Genomic DNA, 21,037 nt, shown 5'->3' on the forward strand with positions numbered 1-21,037 from the left:
GTTCAATACAGGATTAGCAACATTTACAGCTCCTAAAATGATTTTGGGTTTAAAGAAAGAATCAGGGGTCTTGCCAGGAAGGTATAGGATTCCCATAACCTTGGTATCAATCACTCAAGTCGTCCAGTCCAGTCACTGAGAATCCAGCAAAAAGTTGGAAAGCTCAAACACAGCTTGGAGAATTGTTAATATTTATTTCCCTCTCCACTGTCCTGTTACGTCACTTCTGTGCAAAAAGATAAATGTTGCAAATGTGCAACTGGGGGGAGAAAGAGAGGTCGAAAAGCAGGTGAGAGATGCTGAGAAAGGCTAAGGGAGTGAAATCTGACTCTTGCTTTGGAACATGAACTCTTGTGCTTTATACCACTGTGCTCTGCACACCCTGAGTCTGGCAGTGCTTGTAAGTAATTGCATGGAAAAAAAACCCAAACAAACAAAACTTTGACTTCATTGTGTTTCAATAATTGTTTATTTCCTCCTTGGAGCAGACGGGCAGATACAGCTTCTTTCTCTTTTCTCTTTATTTGCTTTGGATTCTGCTTAAACAGGGCAAGATGCTATGAAAAGTGTGAGCAGCAGCAGAAGGGACACACATTGCAGGATCTTTATATCAATTCATTTCACTGCTTTCTTATCCCACACTCACTGTAGAGAAACAACATAATTGGTAGAATTCCTTTTTTTTTTTTCTGTGTATGTGTGTGTAGGCTTTAAGACAGTGACAAGAAGAAACTGGAGGAGGGTTGTTACATTAGAGTAGCTGAGTTTTGATAGTTTTTTTAAATTTCAGATTATACTGTCTTATTAGTTACAATTTCAGCTGCTTTGGTGGTAGTATTAATATGATTTAATATGTGAGCAGCTGAGATGCTTCAGGTAAAAAATGGAAGCAGCAGGGATGTTTATGGAAGAATTAGAAATATTTAAATGATTTAAAAGCTCAGAGGTCTTGCTGATATTTTGATTTGGACAAAGATTAATAAACCAGCATTCAGGATCACACGGATATCAGGAAATGTCTGTGCAAAGTGGGGGAAGGACATTTTCTTTGTTTTTGAGAGTAATTACATTTTCAGCATCTTCCTTTTGTAATCCTTCCTCTATATCTTTTTTTTCCTGGGAATCTCATTTCTGAAGGAACATTTCATGAAGGGGGGGGGGCACAGAAGTCTTTTTGTGGATTGAGAAAAATAAAGCACCTTGAAATGACTGAAAAGACTTTTTATTGATGTGAAGCTACAGCTTCCTCTGTATCATCTCTGAGACAAACTCCACTTCCCTGTAGTGGGAGTAGATAAATATAATTGCTTGTAAGTAGAATATCACGCTAATAGTTAAAATATGACTGAGGGTCTCTGTAAGAGACCTGTCCCATTTACCCAAGAGAAATAACACTTTCTTCTATAAAGTTATATTGGTTATTTTATGAATATGCACTGATCAGAAACAATTTTATGTGTTAGTGTATAATAAAAATCTCCTAGCATGTGTTGCATATGTTATTATAATAGAGGATGGGTAAACAACTCTTATTTCAGTATATAATGGTGGAAAAACAGCCATCTGGTTTTATTGGAGTAAGTGATCATATACTTCTTCTGGTAGAGCTGAACTCAACTTTTGGAGAGGTTTTAAAGGCTTCAGAAGCCAAATGAATATTTTCAATTTATTTTACCTGAGTTGGTCTCAGAGAAGACCTTACATTCAGTGTCTATTCAAGCAGTGCTTAGTGATGACTTGCATATAAACTGCCACAGCATCTCTTAAGGTTGGGTCTTCTTGAAGGAAGAGGCAATAATTTGAATCCCTGGTGCTTGATCAGCCTCATCTTTTTATTTGAGACACACGTGGTAATATGTTCTCGCAAGTCTGGAGACTTAGAAATCAAAAATGGAAAAAAAAAAAGGTTGCCTGGACTGGTGAATAAGCCAAACAAGCTTTGCTCTTGCCATGAACATTTCAGGGAGCAAAGAGAGTTTTGACAGGTGAGATCTAGTAATTTTTTTTTATTATTTTTTTTTTTTTTTAATTTTTTATTTTTTTTTTTGCCAGGAGAAATAATTTAGGACAGTGCAAACGGGTACATTTCCTGCCTGGTGAAGTTTTTCTGGGCACAGTTTCATTGAACCAAGAGAATGTGGTAGAATTGATTGTCAGTAAATGGTTTGACTGCTTTTTCTACTGACTAATAAAGCTACTTTGTGCAATAGCTGTCACACACCGTGGTTAGGGAGCTTTCCAGCATAGATGACCTTCATTGTCCAGGGTGAGTACAAGGGAGGATAGAATATATGTTGGCATGAAGAGAGATATCAAGTGAACAAAGATTTTCCCGACAGATGCCAATTTTCTCTCATTCTACCTACCATTACATATCTTAGTTGATTTGAGGGGCTCCCCAGGTTTCTTGGTTTTGACTGATCTCTCTGACATCATTGGGGCATCACACTTCATTCAGCCTCAAGAACTTCTAAATTGCTGCCTTAAACTGATCCGTGGCACTGCTGTCTGTAAATCTGGCAAGAAAACCACATCCTCCTAAAAGAGCAGTAAATGGGAAGCAGATGATCTTGAAGGGCATAAATGGAATTTTCAAGTACCAGGGTCCAAACCCCAGAAAAAACAAATATTGTGCAATTAATCCAGTGTTCTCCAGCAGCCTCAGAGCCTCAAGCTGTTAGACAATAAGCAGTTCAAATGCTCTGTAGACCAACAGGAGATGTGGGCATTGACATGGAGGGGAAACACCAGCTTATTGGAACGGGTACAATCTGCCCTTTGAATGAATTGAAAGCCAGATATTTATTTTCAAAATTCCCTGAATATTAATCCTCCCTGGGTGGAAGAAAACTGAGCCATATGCCAGCCACCTGCTCACCACGCAAGTCTCATCCTGAGTTTATTTTCTTGATGGGTCTGTGTGTTTTTATATCTGTGTTCACTCATGTAGAGCACACCAGCACCAGTGGCCTGGGACCAGAGCTAAATCAGTGTCTCTTATGGCAACTGGTCTTCTGGGACTGGGGACAATGGTTGGATAAGACAAATATTCCTTTCTTTGTGATACATAAAATTAAATGTGTATTTCTACCCAGCGGGTACAACCACAGCAGTTGTGGTGTGTAACAGGCTGCTGCAGAATTTGTCCTTTGGTGGCCAAGGTTCTCTGGAGGCCTTCACATTCTCTTCTGGTCCCCACACAAGCTCAAGTCTAAACAAGGACTAAAGCAACTAAACAGTTCCTGCTATCAAAACACCTTCATGCCAAACCAACAAATGCTTTGGTGCAGAGTTTGGTTTTTTTTTCCAAAGAAAGGAGTTTTGCCTCCCACCCTCTGTAAAGAAAGGCAGATGGCAGAAGGGAGAGAACAGATTAATTCCTTTTAGAGTGAAAAACTCTTTCAGAAGACAATTTTGCAGGAACTGTGTGTGATTCCAAGGTGGTGTTTCTTTGGAGGTTGGCAGGGGCTTTTCCATGCACAGGTGGGCTCTGCAGCACGTCCTGCAGTGCTGAGCCCTCCACTGTTATGAAAAGGAGCCTGACCAAGTGCAGTGCAGTCTGTCTTTCTGGGGTCAGATTCAGCAGGGTCTAGCTAAATTTAGGGTAGAAATGAGTCCTGCACTCAAAGCCAGGCCCTAGCAAAGAGTTCTTGGATTATGAACACAGACAGAGGAATCTTATACACTTTCCAGACCTGTGGCTACCATCTTCTGACATCTCTACTGCCTGATGGTTTACTCTGATGTAAAGTATTACAGCTCTACTGCCTTCAGCAGAGCTCAGCTGGGGTCATACACATGTAGATGTGGTGTTTAGGGACTTGCTTTAGTGGTGGATCTGACAGGGCTGGTTGGACTTGATCTTGGAGGCATTTTCCAACCTCAATTGTTCTGTGATTCTGTGATCTCAAAGTGTTGCAGTTTGTGCAGAGATTGTGGTACCCTCTGGATGCTGAACCCTAAGATAGCATTTTATGTCCTTAAAACAACCTCGTTAGCTGCCAAAGTAAGACTTAATGACTGATGATCCAACACCTTCTTACTAATCGTCTACTCCCTGCAGGTTGCTGGAAATGTCCACCCAGAATGTGATTTTATGACAGAGCTGAAAAAAAATGAGGCTGAATGTCTGGAGGACCCACAGGAGCGTGGAAATGCAACATCAGCAGGTGTCCATGTGTGAGGGATGAGGGGAGGGAGGGAGAAGTGACCCACCAGCAGAGTGAGGACACAGCCAGGCTGCCAATGGGCATGTTTGAGGGTTTTACTCATTGTCCCACATACCTGTTGTCTTGTCAGCTCTTGTTCCATCTATTCCCTTTCCTTTAAATTCTTTTTTCCACAGTCTTTCCCATTATAATATGGACAGTCAATTTATCTGAGTGAATCCTCTTGTCCTTGTCCTATTCTTTATCCAACTGGATGCTGTCATGGCATCATACTTGCATGTTTGTGAGGGTGTTTTGGTCTTTAAAAATAGGATAACACAACAAAAAGTACTGTTACCTTGTCTTTCTTCCAGAATTACTCTCCCTCCCATTTCCATAATACCTTTTCATTTATTACATTATTTCAAAAACCCACCCCAGTCTAACACAGTGGGTCTAACTAAAGCAGATTAAATAATCCTCTGGGGGTGTTTATTTCTCATTATAGAATAAAAATTGTGGCTAAACTATTTTTTGCAAGATATGTAAGCGGTGGAGTGGCAAAGTTTAAAAAGGTTTGGGGTTTTATTTTGCTCAAATATAATTATGCTTAAAAATATATTTCACTTTCTGCCTGAGGTTGCAAGAGAACTTGGGACAAATTACTGTGCTGGCCAGAGGCAGATGCTGGAGAGACTCTTGCCTTACCATGCCCAAACATCATCCTTCACTTCATGAAGGAGCCAGGTGATGTACTATCAGGGTTGTACTCCTGTTCTTCTGTTGCCTGGAGGAGAGTTTCTAAAACGTGGGGGTGAAGACAGAAAGTTGCATGTTCCTACTCTACAACTGGATCAGATCAACACTGCAAAGATTTTAGCAGGATCTGAGGGACCTTAGAAGTTCTGCTCACATTTTAAGTACTATCCATAGTCTGTGATGGGGCCCTGATCCAAAACCCACTGAAATAAATAGATTCCATGAGTTTCCATGGATTTTGGGATCAGCTTGTTGTGTGAGTTTTTGACAAAGCTCACATGAGGTTCTCTAGGTCAGAACTCAAGCACTGGGCTTTTAGAGATCTGTGCTCTGATTGGTTTGGGATGAAATGAAAGGCAGAGGAATGAGTAACGTGATTGTTCTTTAAGAGCAAGTTTGGAGATACAAAGCAGAATTTAGTCCTTGAAGCAGCACGTGTGTTTGGTCAAATGCAAAGCTGCAAACTAATGCCTTGGTGTCTGCTTGCTCTGTGGGTGAATATGGAAAGGAACAGACTGTGAGCCCACAAGGAGGAAACCATCTTCCAGGAAAGACCTGGATTTGGCAGCTCCACAAGAAAAAGAAGCTGTAAAGCCCAAGCTCTGCCTCACCCAACACATGCTTGTTATAAACGAGGGATAAGGAAAGTCCCTTTCATCTGGGCAGATTCATTTCCTGCCATGGGATTCTCGGATTTATCCTTCATCTGAGTCATAAATCTTTTTATGGAAATGTGCTATCCTCATAGAAGGAACTGCTTATCCCAGCCTCTGGTCTGCAAGGAAAATATAAACCCCAAGGGAGGTGGGAATGAGAAGGGGTATGTTAGAAGGGTGAGTGCTGTACAAAGCAGAAGTCTGATGGAGCACTGCTTCCCAATCCTCTCCAGTGGACTTTTTTTCCCTGATTTAATTAATTCCTTACTCCTTCCCACCCCTACCCCTGTCTATCACCTCTTTTTCCATTGTTTGCCTATAGATAAATCATAAAGTTTTGTGTCTGATGACCTGAATGTACACACACAAAGTGTCCTACCAGCTCTGTGAGATGCCAATGAACATGATCCTCTCCTCCTGGCATAACCTTTGCACCAGCCAGAGGTTTTCTCCCGGGTTTTATTTTCCATATTATGTGGCTTTCCACTGGAAAAAATTAAGTGCTTCTGTTTCAGCTGGGATAGTAAAAAGGAACTGCACAAGGAAAGGCTGGTCTGACCCGTTCCCTCCCTACCACGTCGCCTGTCCAGTAGAAGATGAGATTCCCCTTGAAGAAGTAAGTTTAATTACAGAAAAATAAGTGAGTGGTGTGTTGATGTTATAGAATTCCCTTCTATTCCTGCAAGAACACTGCAAAGGGAAGCTCAGCTGAAGCTGAAAGTGTGGAATGTAATTCAGATTTGACTCTAGCCACTTATTTTGTAAAATAACTAGGAATGTTTTATTATTCATGTGTGAGAGTGTAATAAAAACAAAGCCAGCTGCAAATTCCAGACAATCATGAACTTGCCTACAGATATAACAACTAGAGATGTATCATAAAATGTTCATAAAATATGGATTAAGACATTTCAGCAGTATCAGTCAGCAAGATGAATTTGTAATATCACAGCACCAGTGATGTGCTGCTATAACACCTCTGTTCCAAATTCAGCAATATCTAAGGACAAGAGGGGTTTGGGTTTCTCATCCTGCATAAAATACCTAATTCATCAAGGAAAAAAAAGTCTTAACGTTATTTTATGTCAGTAATGCAGATCAGAATCTGACATAATTCTTCAGCCAGGTTTTAACAGTTGGTGATATCTAGAGGTTATCTGCTTGATTCCTAACTAATATGGATAAAAACATAATTTGTATCATCATGGGGAGATTTCACTTGTCTTCCCATTACTTTTTGTGTTGACTATTATACCTGTTTAGCTCAAACTTCCTTTCCAGCCTCTAAGCCTCAGCACCTGCTGCTTTGCATAATAAACACTTACGCTGAAGTGCAACTCTTCTCTTTCTTCCCTTCTTTTATTGCTTCCTTACACTGCTGGGGTAAAAACAATCTCCAGTGTGGGTAGATTTATGTTAGATATTAGGAAGAAATTCTTCCCTGTGAGGGTGGGGAGGCCCTGGAACAGGTTGCCCAGAGAAGTTTTGGCTGCCCCATCCCTGGAAGTGTCCAAGGCCAGGTTGGATGGGGCTTGGAGCAACCTGGGCTAGTGGAAGGTGTCCCTGTGACAGGGGGGTTGGATTGAGATGATTTTTAAGGTCCCTTCCAGCTCATTATATGATTATTCTATTATTTTACCTAAAAGCAAACTCCTCAGTTGTAGATTTATCAATGTTAAGATTTGATTATTTTCTGTGTTTTCTACATCTGATTTGTTGCCAGTTAAGGTCAGTCTAGCACAGCTTTGATGTTCCTCATGGAGTACTGGATCCAGGTTTACTGGCAAGCTTTCCAGCTCTGAGGTACTTCTCTGAGCTTTGGCTGGAATTGTGCATAGTCAGGAATTTTGACAATCATATACAATTCACAGTTCATCCACTAGGCAAAAAAAAAGAGGCCGCTATGCCTGGTTTCCATATCATACAACTTCATCAGTCTCAAAACTTTATGGTTCAAATCATAAATATGTATATATATATATTTATATATATTTATATATATATATTTATATATATAAATCATAAATATATATATATATTATTTATATATATAAATAATCACTCCAAGGTGGATCTCTATTAGTGCTTTGGTAGGATCAGGTGGGAGCTTTTCAGGGGTATGTCTTGGCTCTCCCCAGTTACTGCATTCACTGTTCTCAGAAAGGAAAACCTATCTTCTTATGGGTAAAACTAAACTGGAAGAAAAATTCAAGGTGCACCTGGTGGGTTCTGACCAGTATTAAATGTTCAGCCCATGGATGGTGAAAAATATTCACCCATGGATGTAGGGTCCTCAGCACCAAATGTTTCACCCCACTAAACCAGGGGTTGGAATTACATGATATTTAAGGTCATTTCCAGCCCAAACCAGTCAGGGATTCTATGACCTGCACTTGCTAAGGCAGGACTGGTGACAGATCCTTTTTCTTGCTGTCAGAAATCCATAAGTTCTCAACTTCCCATAAGTTGAATTGTCTTCTGAGGGTGTTTCTTTCCCTTCATTAACTAGAAAAGAAAGAGAATGAGAAGAAACAGGATTGTGTCAATATTTAAACAGTTCAGTCCTGTGGCCAGGCTCTCACATTCCTCATTTTACTCCAGACTCAGCTGCTCATATTTAGGCAGCTAATTTTTAAGCACCTAAAATAAATTAAATGAACCCTTATAAATAATGCCTGCAGTTACACTTAGGGCTCAAAACAAGTATATCCCCTTCCCCACAGTGAACTGTGGCAATGCTCTGCACACCTGTGAAGATTTTAGGTTATAAAAGCATTGAGATGGGACCCAAGAGACAGCCCATGTTGGATTGAAAGGAAGGATTTGCAGCCTAGAGCTTATTAATTTTATTTTCTGCTTTCATGTGTGATGGTGGAAGTCAACTTATCCTCACTCAGAGATCGTGTCTGAGGTGCCACTTGAATTGAAATGGGTTTTGATTGATATTCTGGCTGAGTAACAGTTGAGTTTGGCAGCAAGAAAAACAGAGGAGGGGAAAAAAAAAGCAGAAAAACCCAAGTAACTAGAACACAATAAAAAGAAAAAGGAAGAATAGATGGTAAAACTGGAAATAAGGAAGCAGAGAGTAGGAAAGTGGAGAAATGTAGGGAAAGGTTGCTGGAATTCTGTATTCATCATGTAGCCAGCTGTCAGCAGCATTAAAAAATATAAAATACAGTATTTATAAAAATGCATCTGATTTTTAACAGTGCTTTCATTAAAGTCTGGCTTTGGTGTTTATGGTTTTATGAATGAGCCTCAAACCACCCTGATCAATACATGTTTTGGTGTCAGATTGAGCTATATCCATGTAACTATGGAATGGGACTTCACAAAAGAAACATAACAAGGGATTTAAATTGGTTTTTGCTGTGGGATTAAGAGGGGGAAGAAAAGGCAGTCAGGGATATGAAATGATTTGAAGCACCAAACAAAGCATAACAGCCAGAATCTGTAAAAAAGCTGTCACTTAGCTGCAACTTTTGTGACAAATAATTCTATTCCTTTATAGCAATCCTACTTTTCTACTATAAGGATCATCTACACTGTAGGATACAGCGTGTCCATCACCTCACTCATCATTGCTGTGACAGTTCTTATTGCATTCAGGTAAAGGTGTCCTCTGACCTTGATTCTTTTAACAGAATTCTTTATCTGACACTGTAGAAGACATCACTAGACATTAAAAATAACATAGATAGATATCCAGATGAATAAAAATAAAGATTTCCAGCCATACTGGTTTAATAATGTTACATTAAAGTTGAAATGAGAAGTGATCAGAGAGAGCCAGGCAGAAAGAGAATCAGAGCTGGGAAATAAACCCTGGCTGAATGTTGGCAAAACTCAGCAACTCACCTTGATCCTGGATAACCAAGAGATAAATTTATTTACTTTTGCTGGAATAAGGATATTTCTTTATAAATTATGTGTGTTTGCCTTGTGTGGCTTCAGGGAATTTTATATTAATAAGAAGAACATGCACAAGGAACTTGATTGTGAATCAATGTTCCTATGACATTATATATATTACTATCAAAAAAATTATAACTATTTTAAAATTAGTCAGAATTTGGCTATGTTTGGTTAAGATTTCTTTCTCACTGAATTATCCGTCAATTAGGTATTTTCGGGTATAATTTATAGTATTTGGAATAAAACTGCTAATTTATTTTATCATTTAATGTATATTTAATGTTTGCTGACACGTAGGATTAATTTTATTAATCTTTATTTATTTCTTGTATTTCTGCAAGACAAAAGAGTCTGGAGTTTTATTATTTTGCTGTGGGAATGGGGGTTCTCTGGGAAAAGTTTCTTGACCCCTGTTGGTTCCCAGTTCATGTCTGGAAGCCAACAGATATGTTTATTGACATCCACTCTGACCTCAGGAAAACAAAGCAGCCCAAATGAGGGGAAAGGAAGAAACAATGGACATAAAGAGACACGGCAATAGGGAGGAAAAAAATTATAGTTAACAATGGGGTTGACATTTGAGGTCAGCAATAAAATTCTGCCCACTCTGGGTGAACTTTGAGATTAGGTGACCCTCAGGTTACTGGAGCTGGGTGGAATTCAGCTTTTAATGGAACTCTTTGCTTATTAACTAAAATCTTCATGTCCAAGTGAAAACATAAAGTTGAAGCTGTATAACTCCCACAAAAATCTGTATTTAATAGCAGTCAAAATTTAAAATTAATTAACTGAGAATTTAAGGTGGATGTGTCAAATTGAATTTAAAGTAGATGTGCTGAATTGTTTTAAAGCCCTTCTCTGCTCTCACTTAATTCATAAAAGTAACTCTGGTAAAGTAAGGAAAAAGCCTTTAATTTTGGATAAGGTTGTCTGCACAGGGGTTTAATGCAGTTTAGCTCTCCCGTGGCACAGGATAGAGAAAATATTTCTGAACAACTCTTACCCTGTTCATTGGGAAAAGTATTTGCTTATTCCATGATACCCCTGCCTGCTTGGTCTTGGGAGTGGTTTAGCCATTGTCTGAATTGTATCAGTAAAGATCATTCCTCAAATGCGAGATTGGCCCCAAAATAATGCCAACCAGAAGCCTGGCTCAGGTGTGCTGAGCACAAACATAAATTTAAGGAATTCCGGGTTCTTTAAATTTGGCAGGCCAGAAACATCCCCAGGCCTCCATCTAACAAGGAAAGAGGTTGAGGTGCAGACTGTGGGTGAATTGCTTCACACGAGGAAGGTTTCTCTCTCTGCCTGAAAGACCTCAGCAGATGCAGGTGTTCTTCCTGTATATGTTTGGAAGTGAAAATGAGATGAAACAAAGGTTTATTGCTTATTTTAATTACCCCCAGCACAAGCCAGTTGTGCTGAGAAAGACCTCCCTTCTTTTCTTCCAGGAGGCTTCGCTGTCCCAGGAATTATATCCATGTGCAGCTCTTTTTCACGTTTATCTTGAAAGCTATTGCTATTTTCATTAAGGATGCTGTCCTTTTCCAGGAGGAAGGCATTGATCACTGCAGCTTCTCTACAGTAAGCACATGAAAAGTAGGATACTGTGGTACTTGATATTTTTACACACCACTTATATATGGTTTCATTTTCAGGGATCTTTTTTACTACTACTTATTTTTTTTCCTTCTAACCTATAACGAAATTTATATAATTCTTTTATTCGGTATGTTTTGCCTCCATAAATGTGAACCTTTTATGTTCTGAAAGCATCAACTTGTGGTCTTGTAGTACTCTAAATCAAATGTAGACTTTGACATAGCAAAAAGTAGTATCATTTCACTGTTACCTTTCTATAATCTGAAGCCTAAACCTGAAGATTTCTGAGTGCCTCATAGAACCACTTTTAAAGCTGATTCTTCTGGAAATCTTGGATTTCATGTTCTGACTGGAAACTCTGGCCTGTAAAACACAAAACACTCCAGGTACTAAGCAATCAAAAAATCTTGGCAACCTGGCAATGGCTTTCAAATACAGGTGTGTGGGATGGTTCCTCTGCATTGCTCATGGCCACACAGAAGTTTAGACTTGAGCATAAGGAGGAAAATGGGTTCTTGAACCTTTGTCCAAGAAGCATTTGACACTAAGGATACACTGAAAGCAGGGCATTTGTGAAAAAAATCACCTGCTTGGGAGCCCAAGCTGCATTTCTGACGCAGAGATATAAAGCAAAATACAGTGGAGGTTCCAAAGTATTATGATGGTTAAAGTCTTATCACTCAAAAAAGCCATTTTGCATTTGAAGATCTCATTTTAAACATCATGCAGTAGTGAGATCTTGTTCTTTGTAGAACTCAGCCAGAATTACAGATGTCTGCTACAGCTGCAAATCAAACACTTGTATCCGCCTTAAACTATGACTGTCCTGTCCCTTAGACTGAATGCAAGATCTCTGTGGTTTTCTGTCACTACTTCATGATGACCAACTTCATGTGGCTGCTGGTGGAGGCTCTTTACCTAAACTGTCTGCTGCTCTCATCCCTTTCTCATGGGAGAAGGTATTTTTGGTGGCTTGTCCTCTTTGGCTGGGGTAAGTAAGGCTTTTCCAGGAAACTAATGAAAGGCAAAATGTTAAACAAGTTCAGCCTGGAGAAGAGAAGGCTTTGGGGGGGGGGGCTTAGAGCAGCTTCCAGTACCTAATGGGGGCTTAAAATCAGGCTGGTGAGGGAATATGCACAAGGGAAGGGAGTGATGGGACAAGGAAGATGTTCTTCCCTGTGAGGGTGGTGAGGCCCTGGCACACGTTGTCCAGGAAGGTTGTGGACTCCCCATCCCTGGAAGTGTTAAAGACCAGCTTGTATAGGACTCTGAGCAACCTGATCTAGTGGAAGGTGACTCTGCTGGTTGAAACTGGGTGATCTTTAATGCCACTTCCAACCCAGGCCATTCCATGATTCTGTGATCCTGTGATCCAGCCCATTAAAAATACTGGATGTGGAATCTAATCTACCTAACTACCTAACTTAGGCATTGCTCTGATTTTATTTTTACATGCATATTAGTGAGGAACAACCAATTTTTTTTTTTAAAGAACAGGATTAAAGTGCCAGTGAATTAAGTGGAAAATTAAGTACATTTGGGAACCCACAGGGAGAGATCCATTCTCAACCTTCTTCTCCCCACTGAAAACGCAGCCACCTCTAAGGAACCATCACAGACAATGAAGTTAGATGTGACTTGCTCCTGTTCATGCAGAATATAGCTACACAGCCTGAGAATGGGTCCATCTGGAGTCATAGAGGGAATTTTTGTTGTCTTAATATTGCTACAGCCCATTTTATGCATTGGCAATTTTATGAATAAAAAAGCCCTATCCACTAAATAACAGGTCAGGCATGAAACAGCAACACCCTCACCCTTTCTGGTGGAGTCTGGAATAAATCTGAGTGTTCAGACTCTTATGGAGACCCAGAAACCAGAGATTAAGTGGCTGCCCAGAGCAAGTTGCTGTGTAAAACAGAGAACTCCTTTATGGCAGGTGGATACACTTACCCAGAGGAATTTTTTGGTCAGTTGAGGGAGACAATCCATGGATGTTACCACCAAAGGTTAATGAAGGCCTGACAACTTGGCAAACTGAATCACTTTGGGTGTTTTAGGGAGCCTTTTTAAGAAGGCTCAAGATAGAGTGTATCACCTTCTGTGTTTGTAAAGTGCTAACAGTATTATTATTTTAAGATTTGGTAAACGCAGTTCCTAAATATTTTGTCCTGCAAAAAGCACCCTTGTCACTTAAACCTGGGGTTAAATGTGCTCTCTGCATACAAGTGCCACCTTCAGGGAGAGCACACAGGTGAGTTGGGTTCATCTGAGCAAGAGACTGCAAGTTCAGTCCTCTGGGACAGAACTACATCATGTGCAAAGCAGCTTCTGTGTCCCTTTCTACCTTCAAGAGACAAACGAGACATAACTTGCTTCATTCCACCCTGGGAATCAGAAGAATTCCTTTTAGGTTTGTACTTTGAGTTTAAAGCAATTCCTCTTACATGAGGAGACCACAAAGGGTGACTCCAGCTCTGAAAACGAATGATTTGTATCATCACAGCAGAGTTTCAGTGGACAAGGTTTGGATTATTTGATGAAACCAGAAAACCCCAAATTTTGTTTAAATTTCTGACAGGTTTTCCTACACTTTTCACTCTTATATGGATTTTGGCAAAATTCTACTTCGAAGACACGGCGTAAGTCCTTGTTTCCTACATTATTCTGTGTTCTTGATTTATATTCTGAATTTATTGCAGTGATTACATACCTGTCTTTTTCTAAACTCTTGCTGTGTTTTGCAGATGCTGGGATATTAATGAAGGCTCTCCTTACTGGTGGCTAATCAAAGGACCTATTATAATTTCTGTGGGGGTAGGTGCTTCTGAGTTTGCCAACATTAATTAGGAGAAAAAAAAGGCTTTTAAATTAAAATCTTGTTACTGTTTGCTGAGATGTGAGAAGAGGAATGGTAGAATTTCTACTGTAAACTTGCCTACATACAATGCAAACTATAAAGGGGCAGAGAACTGACACCCTTACAAAGCAAACATCCTTCAAACAAATTAAAACCTTCATAGAATTGTCACTTAATTGAAATTAATCGTGAGTGAGCAGCTGAACCATCCTTAAAATATTTGAAAACAATTTTTCAGCATGAAACCTCAGAAGCAGCCATAAATTTTAACACAAACTTTCAAGGTCAGTAGGTTTCTGCTCACAGCTGATAACAGTGATAATAACTCTTGAGCCTGACATTTATTGGATAAACTGATGGGCTTGAAATGAATTATCATATAAAATTACTCCCACGTGCCATTAAACCCAAGCAGTGTTTTTGAGAAAGCAGCTACTGGACCTTAAGACCAGCTATTAAAAGCTTAATTTATTTGGAGGACAGCTGCATGCAAATGAGGCACATAGAATCATAGAATGGTTTGGGTTGGAAAGGGCTTTAAAGATATGCATAAATAACATGAATAAAGAATCTCAAGTCGAATTGTGGTCATAATTCACCATATTTCAATAAATTATTGCATTTCTTCCTACCTCCATTATTTCCCCCCCTTCTGACATCCACATCAGAAGCCAAGGGACTGCAGTGATGATTTTTCTGCTGGAATGTACACGAGGCATCACTGATGGGTAAAATGAGATTGGAGTTTCTGGTAAAATGGGGATGTTCTTAGGCAAAATGGAGCATTCAGCCTCACCCAAAGAAGAGCTGGTGTCTATGGACACGTAGAGATGCATAAGGGAGAATCTTTTGATTGTGGAGAACCGAGCAGCCTCACAGACTTTGGATAGATCCGTGCCAAATGGCAGTTGTAGAAAATTTGATTTACAAGTCAGGCTTGACCCTAGCGAGCTTTGGAGCTGAGCTAATGCTCCTCAGAGACTCCTTCAGAGTCAACAGAGAGAAATCTGTGCTTTTGGCATCTGACTTAAAATAAACGTCTTCTCTGGGAGGAGATGAGTCGTTCCCAACACCTCCTGAGGCTTTGTTGGCTCTCCACTGCTGGCAAAGGCAGAGCAGGGTGATCAGCTCAGATGGAGGTATCTCACTGCAGAGATATTTAGCCAGAGAAGTTCCAATAACAATGTCTAAAGAGATCAGCAAAAACTTAATGCAGTAGTGATCTCAAAAGAAACTCCAACTGATATGAACTACAAAAGTAAAAGAGTCACTCAAGGTATCGATGAAAATATTTTGCTTAGCAAAGTCAGATTCTCAAGTTTTCATCTTCAGCCATTTCTTTAAGAAGGAATGTAATCTATTTACACACCTGAATGCTGCCAATAGAAATAACATTAATAACCTTACACTGACACCGTTGAAACTGCACACAATACATTATAAATGAAATTTAAACCACCCCAGATTTTCACTGAGAAGTTTTACATGAGAAATTAGGCTTTTCATTTTCTTTTTCTTCTTCCCCCTTCTCCCAAATATTGTGAACAGGTCAATTTTGTCCTATTTGTCAACATCATCAGAATTTTGCTGAAAAAACTAGACCCTAGACAAATCAACTTCAATAACTCTTCTCAGTACAGGTAATGTATGGTATAATTTTCAAAAAATCAATTATTTCAATAATAAAAACTTATATAATATTTTCTAAATAGAGAAGTACTTTTTCAGTGTCACAGACAGGCTCGGTTTAACTGGCATTAAATTTTAGAAATTCCCAACCTTATCCCATTCCCAAGGAAACTGACCAATGGATAAGACTCAATTCACCTAATATGAGCCAACATGATATATTCAGAAGAGTTCAGATATCTGCCTTCCAATTAAAATCAATTGTGAGACAAGAAAACCATTAATTGAATCTGCATTAGATGTCTGATCTAGAGCAGGATAAATTACCCTCTAAGCTGCTTTTTCCTATATGAGACCTGTAAAGGGAGTCTGCATATTAATTTCTATTAAATATATATATATATTAAGGGGTTTTTCACTTCTGTTCAGTACTGTGCCATACTCTGTGCATTAGTCTTTACTGAGGGAAATAAAGTTACCTTCCTTCTTCTCATGTGCTGTGCCAGACGTCTCTCAAGGGCAACTCTGCTCCTAATTCCATTATTTGGAACCCATTATATTGTCTTCAACTTCCTCCCGGAATACACCAGCCTGGGGGTCCGGCTTTACTTGGAGCTCTGCATTGGATCTTTCCAGGTAAAGTGACCACAGAGGCTTCAGTTCCTTCTTGGCAGTTTTTCTGATTTTATCTTGTGTCCAGATGACAACTAGGATGGCACAAAAGGTCATTGGGTCCTGAATCCAGTGTCTCCTCACCAGGTTCATGGTTCTTTGCTGGGTCACAATCCCTGAAGACATTCCCTCCATCCTACCTGGCTTTAGGTTTGACTGCAGATTTGCAGACTTTGCAAATACAAGGCCAAGACTTTCAGAGGAGTGTGTAAATTGGATGGTGGGTCAAAGTCAAGCTAAGAGTCCTAGTCCACATGCCTTCCCTGACTTCACTAACAAGCTCATTTGGGCTGATGTTAAATTATCCAGAGGCAACTGAAGCTGCAGGTCCAGCCCCCTTGGTGATTTTTTGGCCAAGGATAAATTGATAATCAAACATAAACATGGAATAGTGCCTGATGCATGTGCCAGCACATGCAGAGCTCCATCCTGTCACATCACTTTCCCTCCTGCAAAATATTTGGTGGATGCCCCCAACTGCTCTGACTTGGCACACAGGGCATGGACAGCTCGAGGAGTTTGGTGCCAACCAGGACAGCTCCTGAGGCTGCTTTGACATATCCCCCAGGTACTTTGGCTACCTGAGTTAAGAGCTTTTCAGTATTTCTGTGTGTTGATAAACATGTTTTTCTGTTTAGAATGTATAATTCAGAATTTTACTTGGGTGGGACAGGAATAACTCCATTTGTTTTAGTATCCAGATCCATTTATATGGTCTAGATGTTGTGTTGAGAATGAATCTTAAATGAATGACATAGGAAACATGAAAGTTTATCCTCCATATTTTAAAATATGTTGAAACTCTGGAATTTCCCCTTCTTTTCTGACTCCAGGGTAGCTGAGGAAGCTATTTTAGGGTGTGACTGGGGTTCAGTTTCAGAATGCACTAAGACTCTGCTGGATTCTGTCTGCAGCTTCTAAAAAGGATAGCACCCAACTATCCTTTGCTTCCCTCCCTGTCCCTGTGCTGCAGCTCAGAGTCTCCAAGAAGCAGCTGTGGGAATCCCAGCAAACCTCACAAGGGAATGTGGCATCATTTGTCAGTCAGAATCACCAAAAATCCAGCAGTTGGGCTGGTTTGGTCCTCCTGAGGATTGAATCCATTGTCCAACAGACCCTGCCCGTCTTAATCCCGACCCTCTGTACAGGGAGAGGACCTTCACTGAGTTAATGAACAATTTAATGAATAAGTTAATTAATAAAAGGGTGAGGGGTTGGGCTGGTATCTGCTCATGGAGGTCCTTTGACCTCCTGGGATTGTCCTGAGTTTATCTCAGTTCAGATTTTAACAGATTCAATAGGCAGAAAACAGACCTCATCATCACTGCAAAGACACGGAAGTTGACTGAAAAGCTGGATGAGCTCCATCCATGGATCTCCTTCTGAAGTCCATTTTTCCTTACTGATTTATAACGTGTAAAGAATTAATTCAGAGTGGTTTTGGCTGGAGAATCGATGATACGTTTGTAAATATGTCGTGGGAGAACTTCAATTGCCACATCATCTGTTCTTGTGAATTCGTATTGTTTTACTGACTTTAACTAAATGCCACTTACCAGGTGTTTATCTGCCTGTTCAGCTTTACTGGATATACAGAAAATATCTTTCAATTTATAGTAATCCTCCCACCTCTAGTGATACACGTTAATTCACATTGTGAAGCCAGGTAATGACAGTGGCTTTTTCAAACTTTGCTAACACCCAAAACTTTTTTTTTTTTCTGGTCTTTCTCAGGGCTTTATTGTAGCAGTTCTCTACTGTTTCCTGAACCAAGAGGTAAGGGAATTATGTCCTCTACAATATTGCTTTCATTGGCAAATATACACAACACAAACATCAGTTTCATACAAGCAGATAATCAAATCTTGCAGTTTTCTCAGCGTTGTCTGTTAACATGGGAATCAAGGTCCATGGATTTCAGCTCAATTATCTTCATGGGAATGAAGCCATCTAGTGGAGAAATCAACTTTTACTACTTTTCTACCCCTCAAGTAATTTTTATCCTTTCTTCACATTTTTGCCCTACAACAGGGCTTGGAAATCCCCTAAAAGCACAAGCTACTGCAGCGATGCAGAAAGATCTCCATCCACCAAAGGTCTATGATTAAATTGGAATTAAAATTGAGGTTGTTTGCCCCATAATTAAATACTATTTTTTCAGGGTTTTTCTTATGCTTCTGAAGCTTTTCAGTATTTTCATGTTGCTAAAATTGTTTTTCTATTTAGAATACATAATTCAGAATTTTACTGCAGACAGGACAGGAATAATTCCATTTATCTTAGTATCCAGATCCATTTTTATGGTCTAGATGTTGGGATGAGAATTAATCTTAAATGAATTACATAAGAAACAAAAAAGTTTATCCTCCATATTTTAGAATATGTTGAAACCCTGGAATTTCCTTTTCTTTTCTGACTCCAGGGTAGCTGAGGAAGCTATTTTAGGGTATGATGGGTTTCAGTTTCAGACTGCACTAGGACTCTGCTGGACTCTGCCTGCAGCTCCTAAAAAGAGACAGTCCTGTTTCATATATTCCCACCCTCCCTCCTCATAAAGGACTTCCACTGGAGTGTCAAAGGTGTGTTTAGGAGGTGAATCCTGCCCCTAATCACTCCAGACTCCCTGGGCTGTATTGACCAAATCTTCATTTTCCAAGTTTAAAGTCTAGGGCTGATAAGGCTTTCAAACAGTATTTAATTACTTACATGTGCCACAGTCCAGATTTCCTGAATTTTATCAGAAATTTCTGAAGTATTAAATCGAATCTTTTCAAATATATTAACACCTCTTGGCCTTCTGTTTGAGTTTATGGCTGTGAATTATTGTCTATGCTGCCTATATCTGTGGATTATTGACTATACTGACTAACAATCCTAATCCCTTCTAACTGTAGACACAGCTTGACGTTCAGCTTGACATTCCAGACACACAACTCTTCAATTTAGAAATTTCCTTCCCATTAAACATCTGGAAAGGCACATTTTTACAAGAATCAGATGTGACAGGAGGCTTTAGTGGGTGGTCTGGACCCACTCTATGTTTCTGTGAACATGCCAGTACATGACATACAGAGCTGTCAACAACAGAAAGCAAAAGTCTCTCCTGCTTGCTGCTGGCTTTCCCCTCATCATCTTAAATAGCAAAGTAGAATTATTTCTCAGCCACAAATTGGTGAATGTTGGTTAAGAAACTTGCTGCAGATCATACTTTTCTAGAAGCAGATAGAAACAAGACAACACCCCTTAGCAACTGAGGAAGAGCAGGCGATGTGGAGCAAAAATGTTTAATTGTGTAGGTAATGTTGGTGAGACCATTAGTAGAAAAGTTTTCAATGGAATACTTTAAAAAAAAGGAGAAGATTAAAAGAAAGTTGCTGAGAAAATATTCTAGTGGTGGAGAACCTGATTTAGAGTGTTGGAGTTAGAGACCTCAGGCTTAGTGTTGATAGACTTTCCAGTTCAGAGGAGGAAGGTGGACTGAGGCTACAGGCTTGAAATGGAAACCAGGTAAGTTAAATTGGAAGTGGGACTTTTTTTTTTTTTTTTGCATTTATTTAACTGTGTGACAGCTGGAATAACAAGCTTTGAATTTTGTGCCCATGGTCATTAAGTAGGAACACAGAACTGGATCAGCTCACACAGAATCATGGAATGGTTTAGGTTGGAAGAGACCTTGAATTTCATCTTGTTCTACCCCCTGCCATGGGCAGGGACACCTTCCACTATCCCAGGTTGCTCCAAACCCTGTCCGACCTGGCCTTGAACACTTCCAGGGATGGGGCATCCACAGTTTCTCTGGGCAACCTGTGGCAGTGCCTCACCACGCTCTGAGCAAATAATTTCTTCAGAACATACAAAATCTACTATCTTTCAGTTTAAAGCCATTTTCCCTTGTCCTATCACTACACACAATATTTCCTTAATTCTTGAAAGGTAGAGTAGGGTTCATTTACCCTTGTCAGCACAGGAGGCAAACTCTGAGCCAGCAACACTGGAAGTTTTCATCAGTGCAGGAAGATGGACATGGTGGGACAGGCTGGATAAACTGGAGGATCCTACTTCATCAGCTAGAAAGGGAACTAACTTGAACTGAGATGTCTAAAAATTTCCCTCTTCTTCTCTAGCCACTGTTTCTGTGTTGCTTCTTTCCCACTGGTCTGCTCCCAAGCAGCATTTAACCACAAAATAGCTTTCTCCTTTGTTTTTGAGGTGCAAACAGAAATCGGCCGGAGGTGGCACGGTAAGAGGTGTGGACTCGTGCCAGTGTGGAGGAGGACGAGATGGACTGTGCCATCCAGCTCTGGAGTAAAAATGACCACATCTGTGTGCTGAAGATGCCTCAGGATCTGGAGCAATCACACATAAAAACCTGATTAGGGAAACTCCCCCCCCAACAAACAACAAATAAACCAAAAACCCCCAAAAACATACTGATTGCAGTTCATGCCGAGTAAATAGGAGGAGGTTCCACTTCTACAGTTCTGTTCATGGGGCACCTTTTGCAGGACAAGCATTGCAGTGACAGATTAAACACTGCCTGGCCTTCTAAACACAGAATAACTCTCTTATCAATACACTCTGCATCACAGCAAACACAAAACCCAGCTATTCTGATTCACTTCTATGCTTTTACTGATAAATATATGGAATTAAGTGCCCAGGGAATGGACATCAGTAGTACCCTTCACTCTGGCAACTGGAATTCAATCCTCATGCAACGGGAGTTGGAGTCTATTCAGTTTACTCAAGCTTTGGTCCTTGTTTTGATTCAGTAAACATGGAAATAAGAAGCCAAA

General features: G+C 39.9%; 1 protein-coding gene and 1 long non-coding RNA gene across 2 annotated transcripts in view; both read left to right on the forward strand.

Annotated features, from left to right (window-relative positions):
• The window catches only part of LOC127461109 (uncharacterized), a 493,673-nt gene that overhangs the window by 324,029 nt on the left and 148,607 nt on the right, over positions 1 to 21,037 (forward strand). The gene's annotated exons all lie outside the window — the stretch shown is intronic.
• Positions 344 to 20,618, forward strand: GHRHR (growth hormone releasing hormone receptor). Its single transcript, XM_051768402.1, has 13 exons — positions 344 to 400; positions 4,064 to 4,169; positions 4,788 to 4,895; positions 6,079 to 6,179; positions 9,075 to 9,172; positions 10,930 to 11,062; positions 11,918 to 12,071; positions 13,662 to 13,722; positions 13,828 to 13,897; positions 15,489 to 15,580; positions 16,076 to 16,205; positions 17,976 to 18,017; positions 20,451 to 20,618. Exons 1-13 carry the CDS (start codon positions 344 to 346, stop codon positions 20,571 to 20,573), a joined length of 1,275 nt encoding a protein of 424 aa, XP_051624362.1. The 3' UTR covers positions 20,574 to 20,618.

Source organism: Manacus candei, unplaced genomic scaffold (genome assembly GCF_025592945.1).
Source record: "Manacus candei isolate 608988 ecotype Guabito, Panama unplaced genomic scaffold, ASM2559294v1 h1tg000094l, whole genome shotgun sequence".
NCBI classification, from domain to species: Eukaryota; Metazoa; Chordata; class Aves; order Passeriformes; family Pipridae; genus Manacus; species Manacus candei.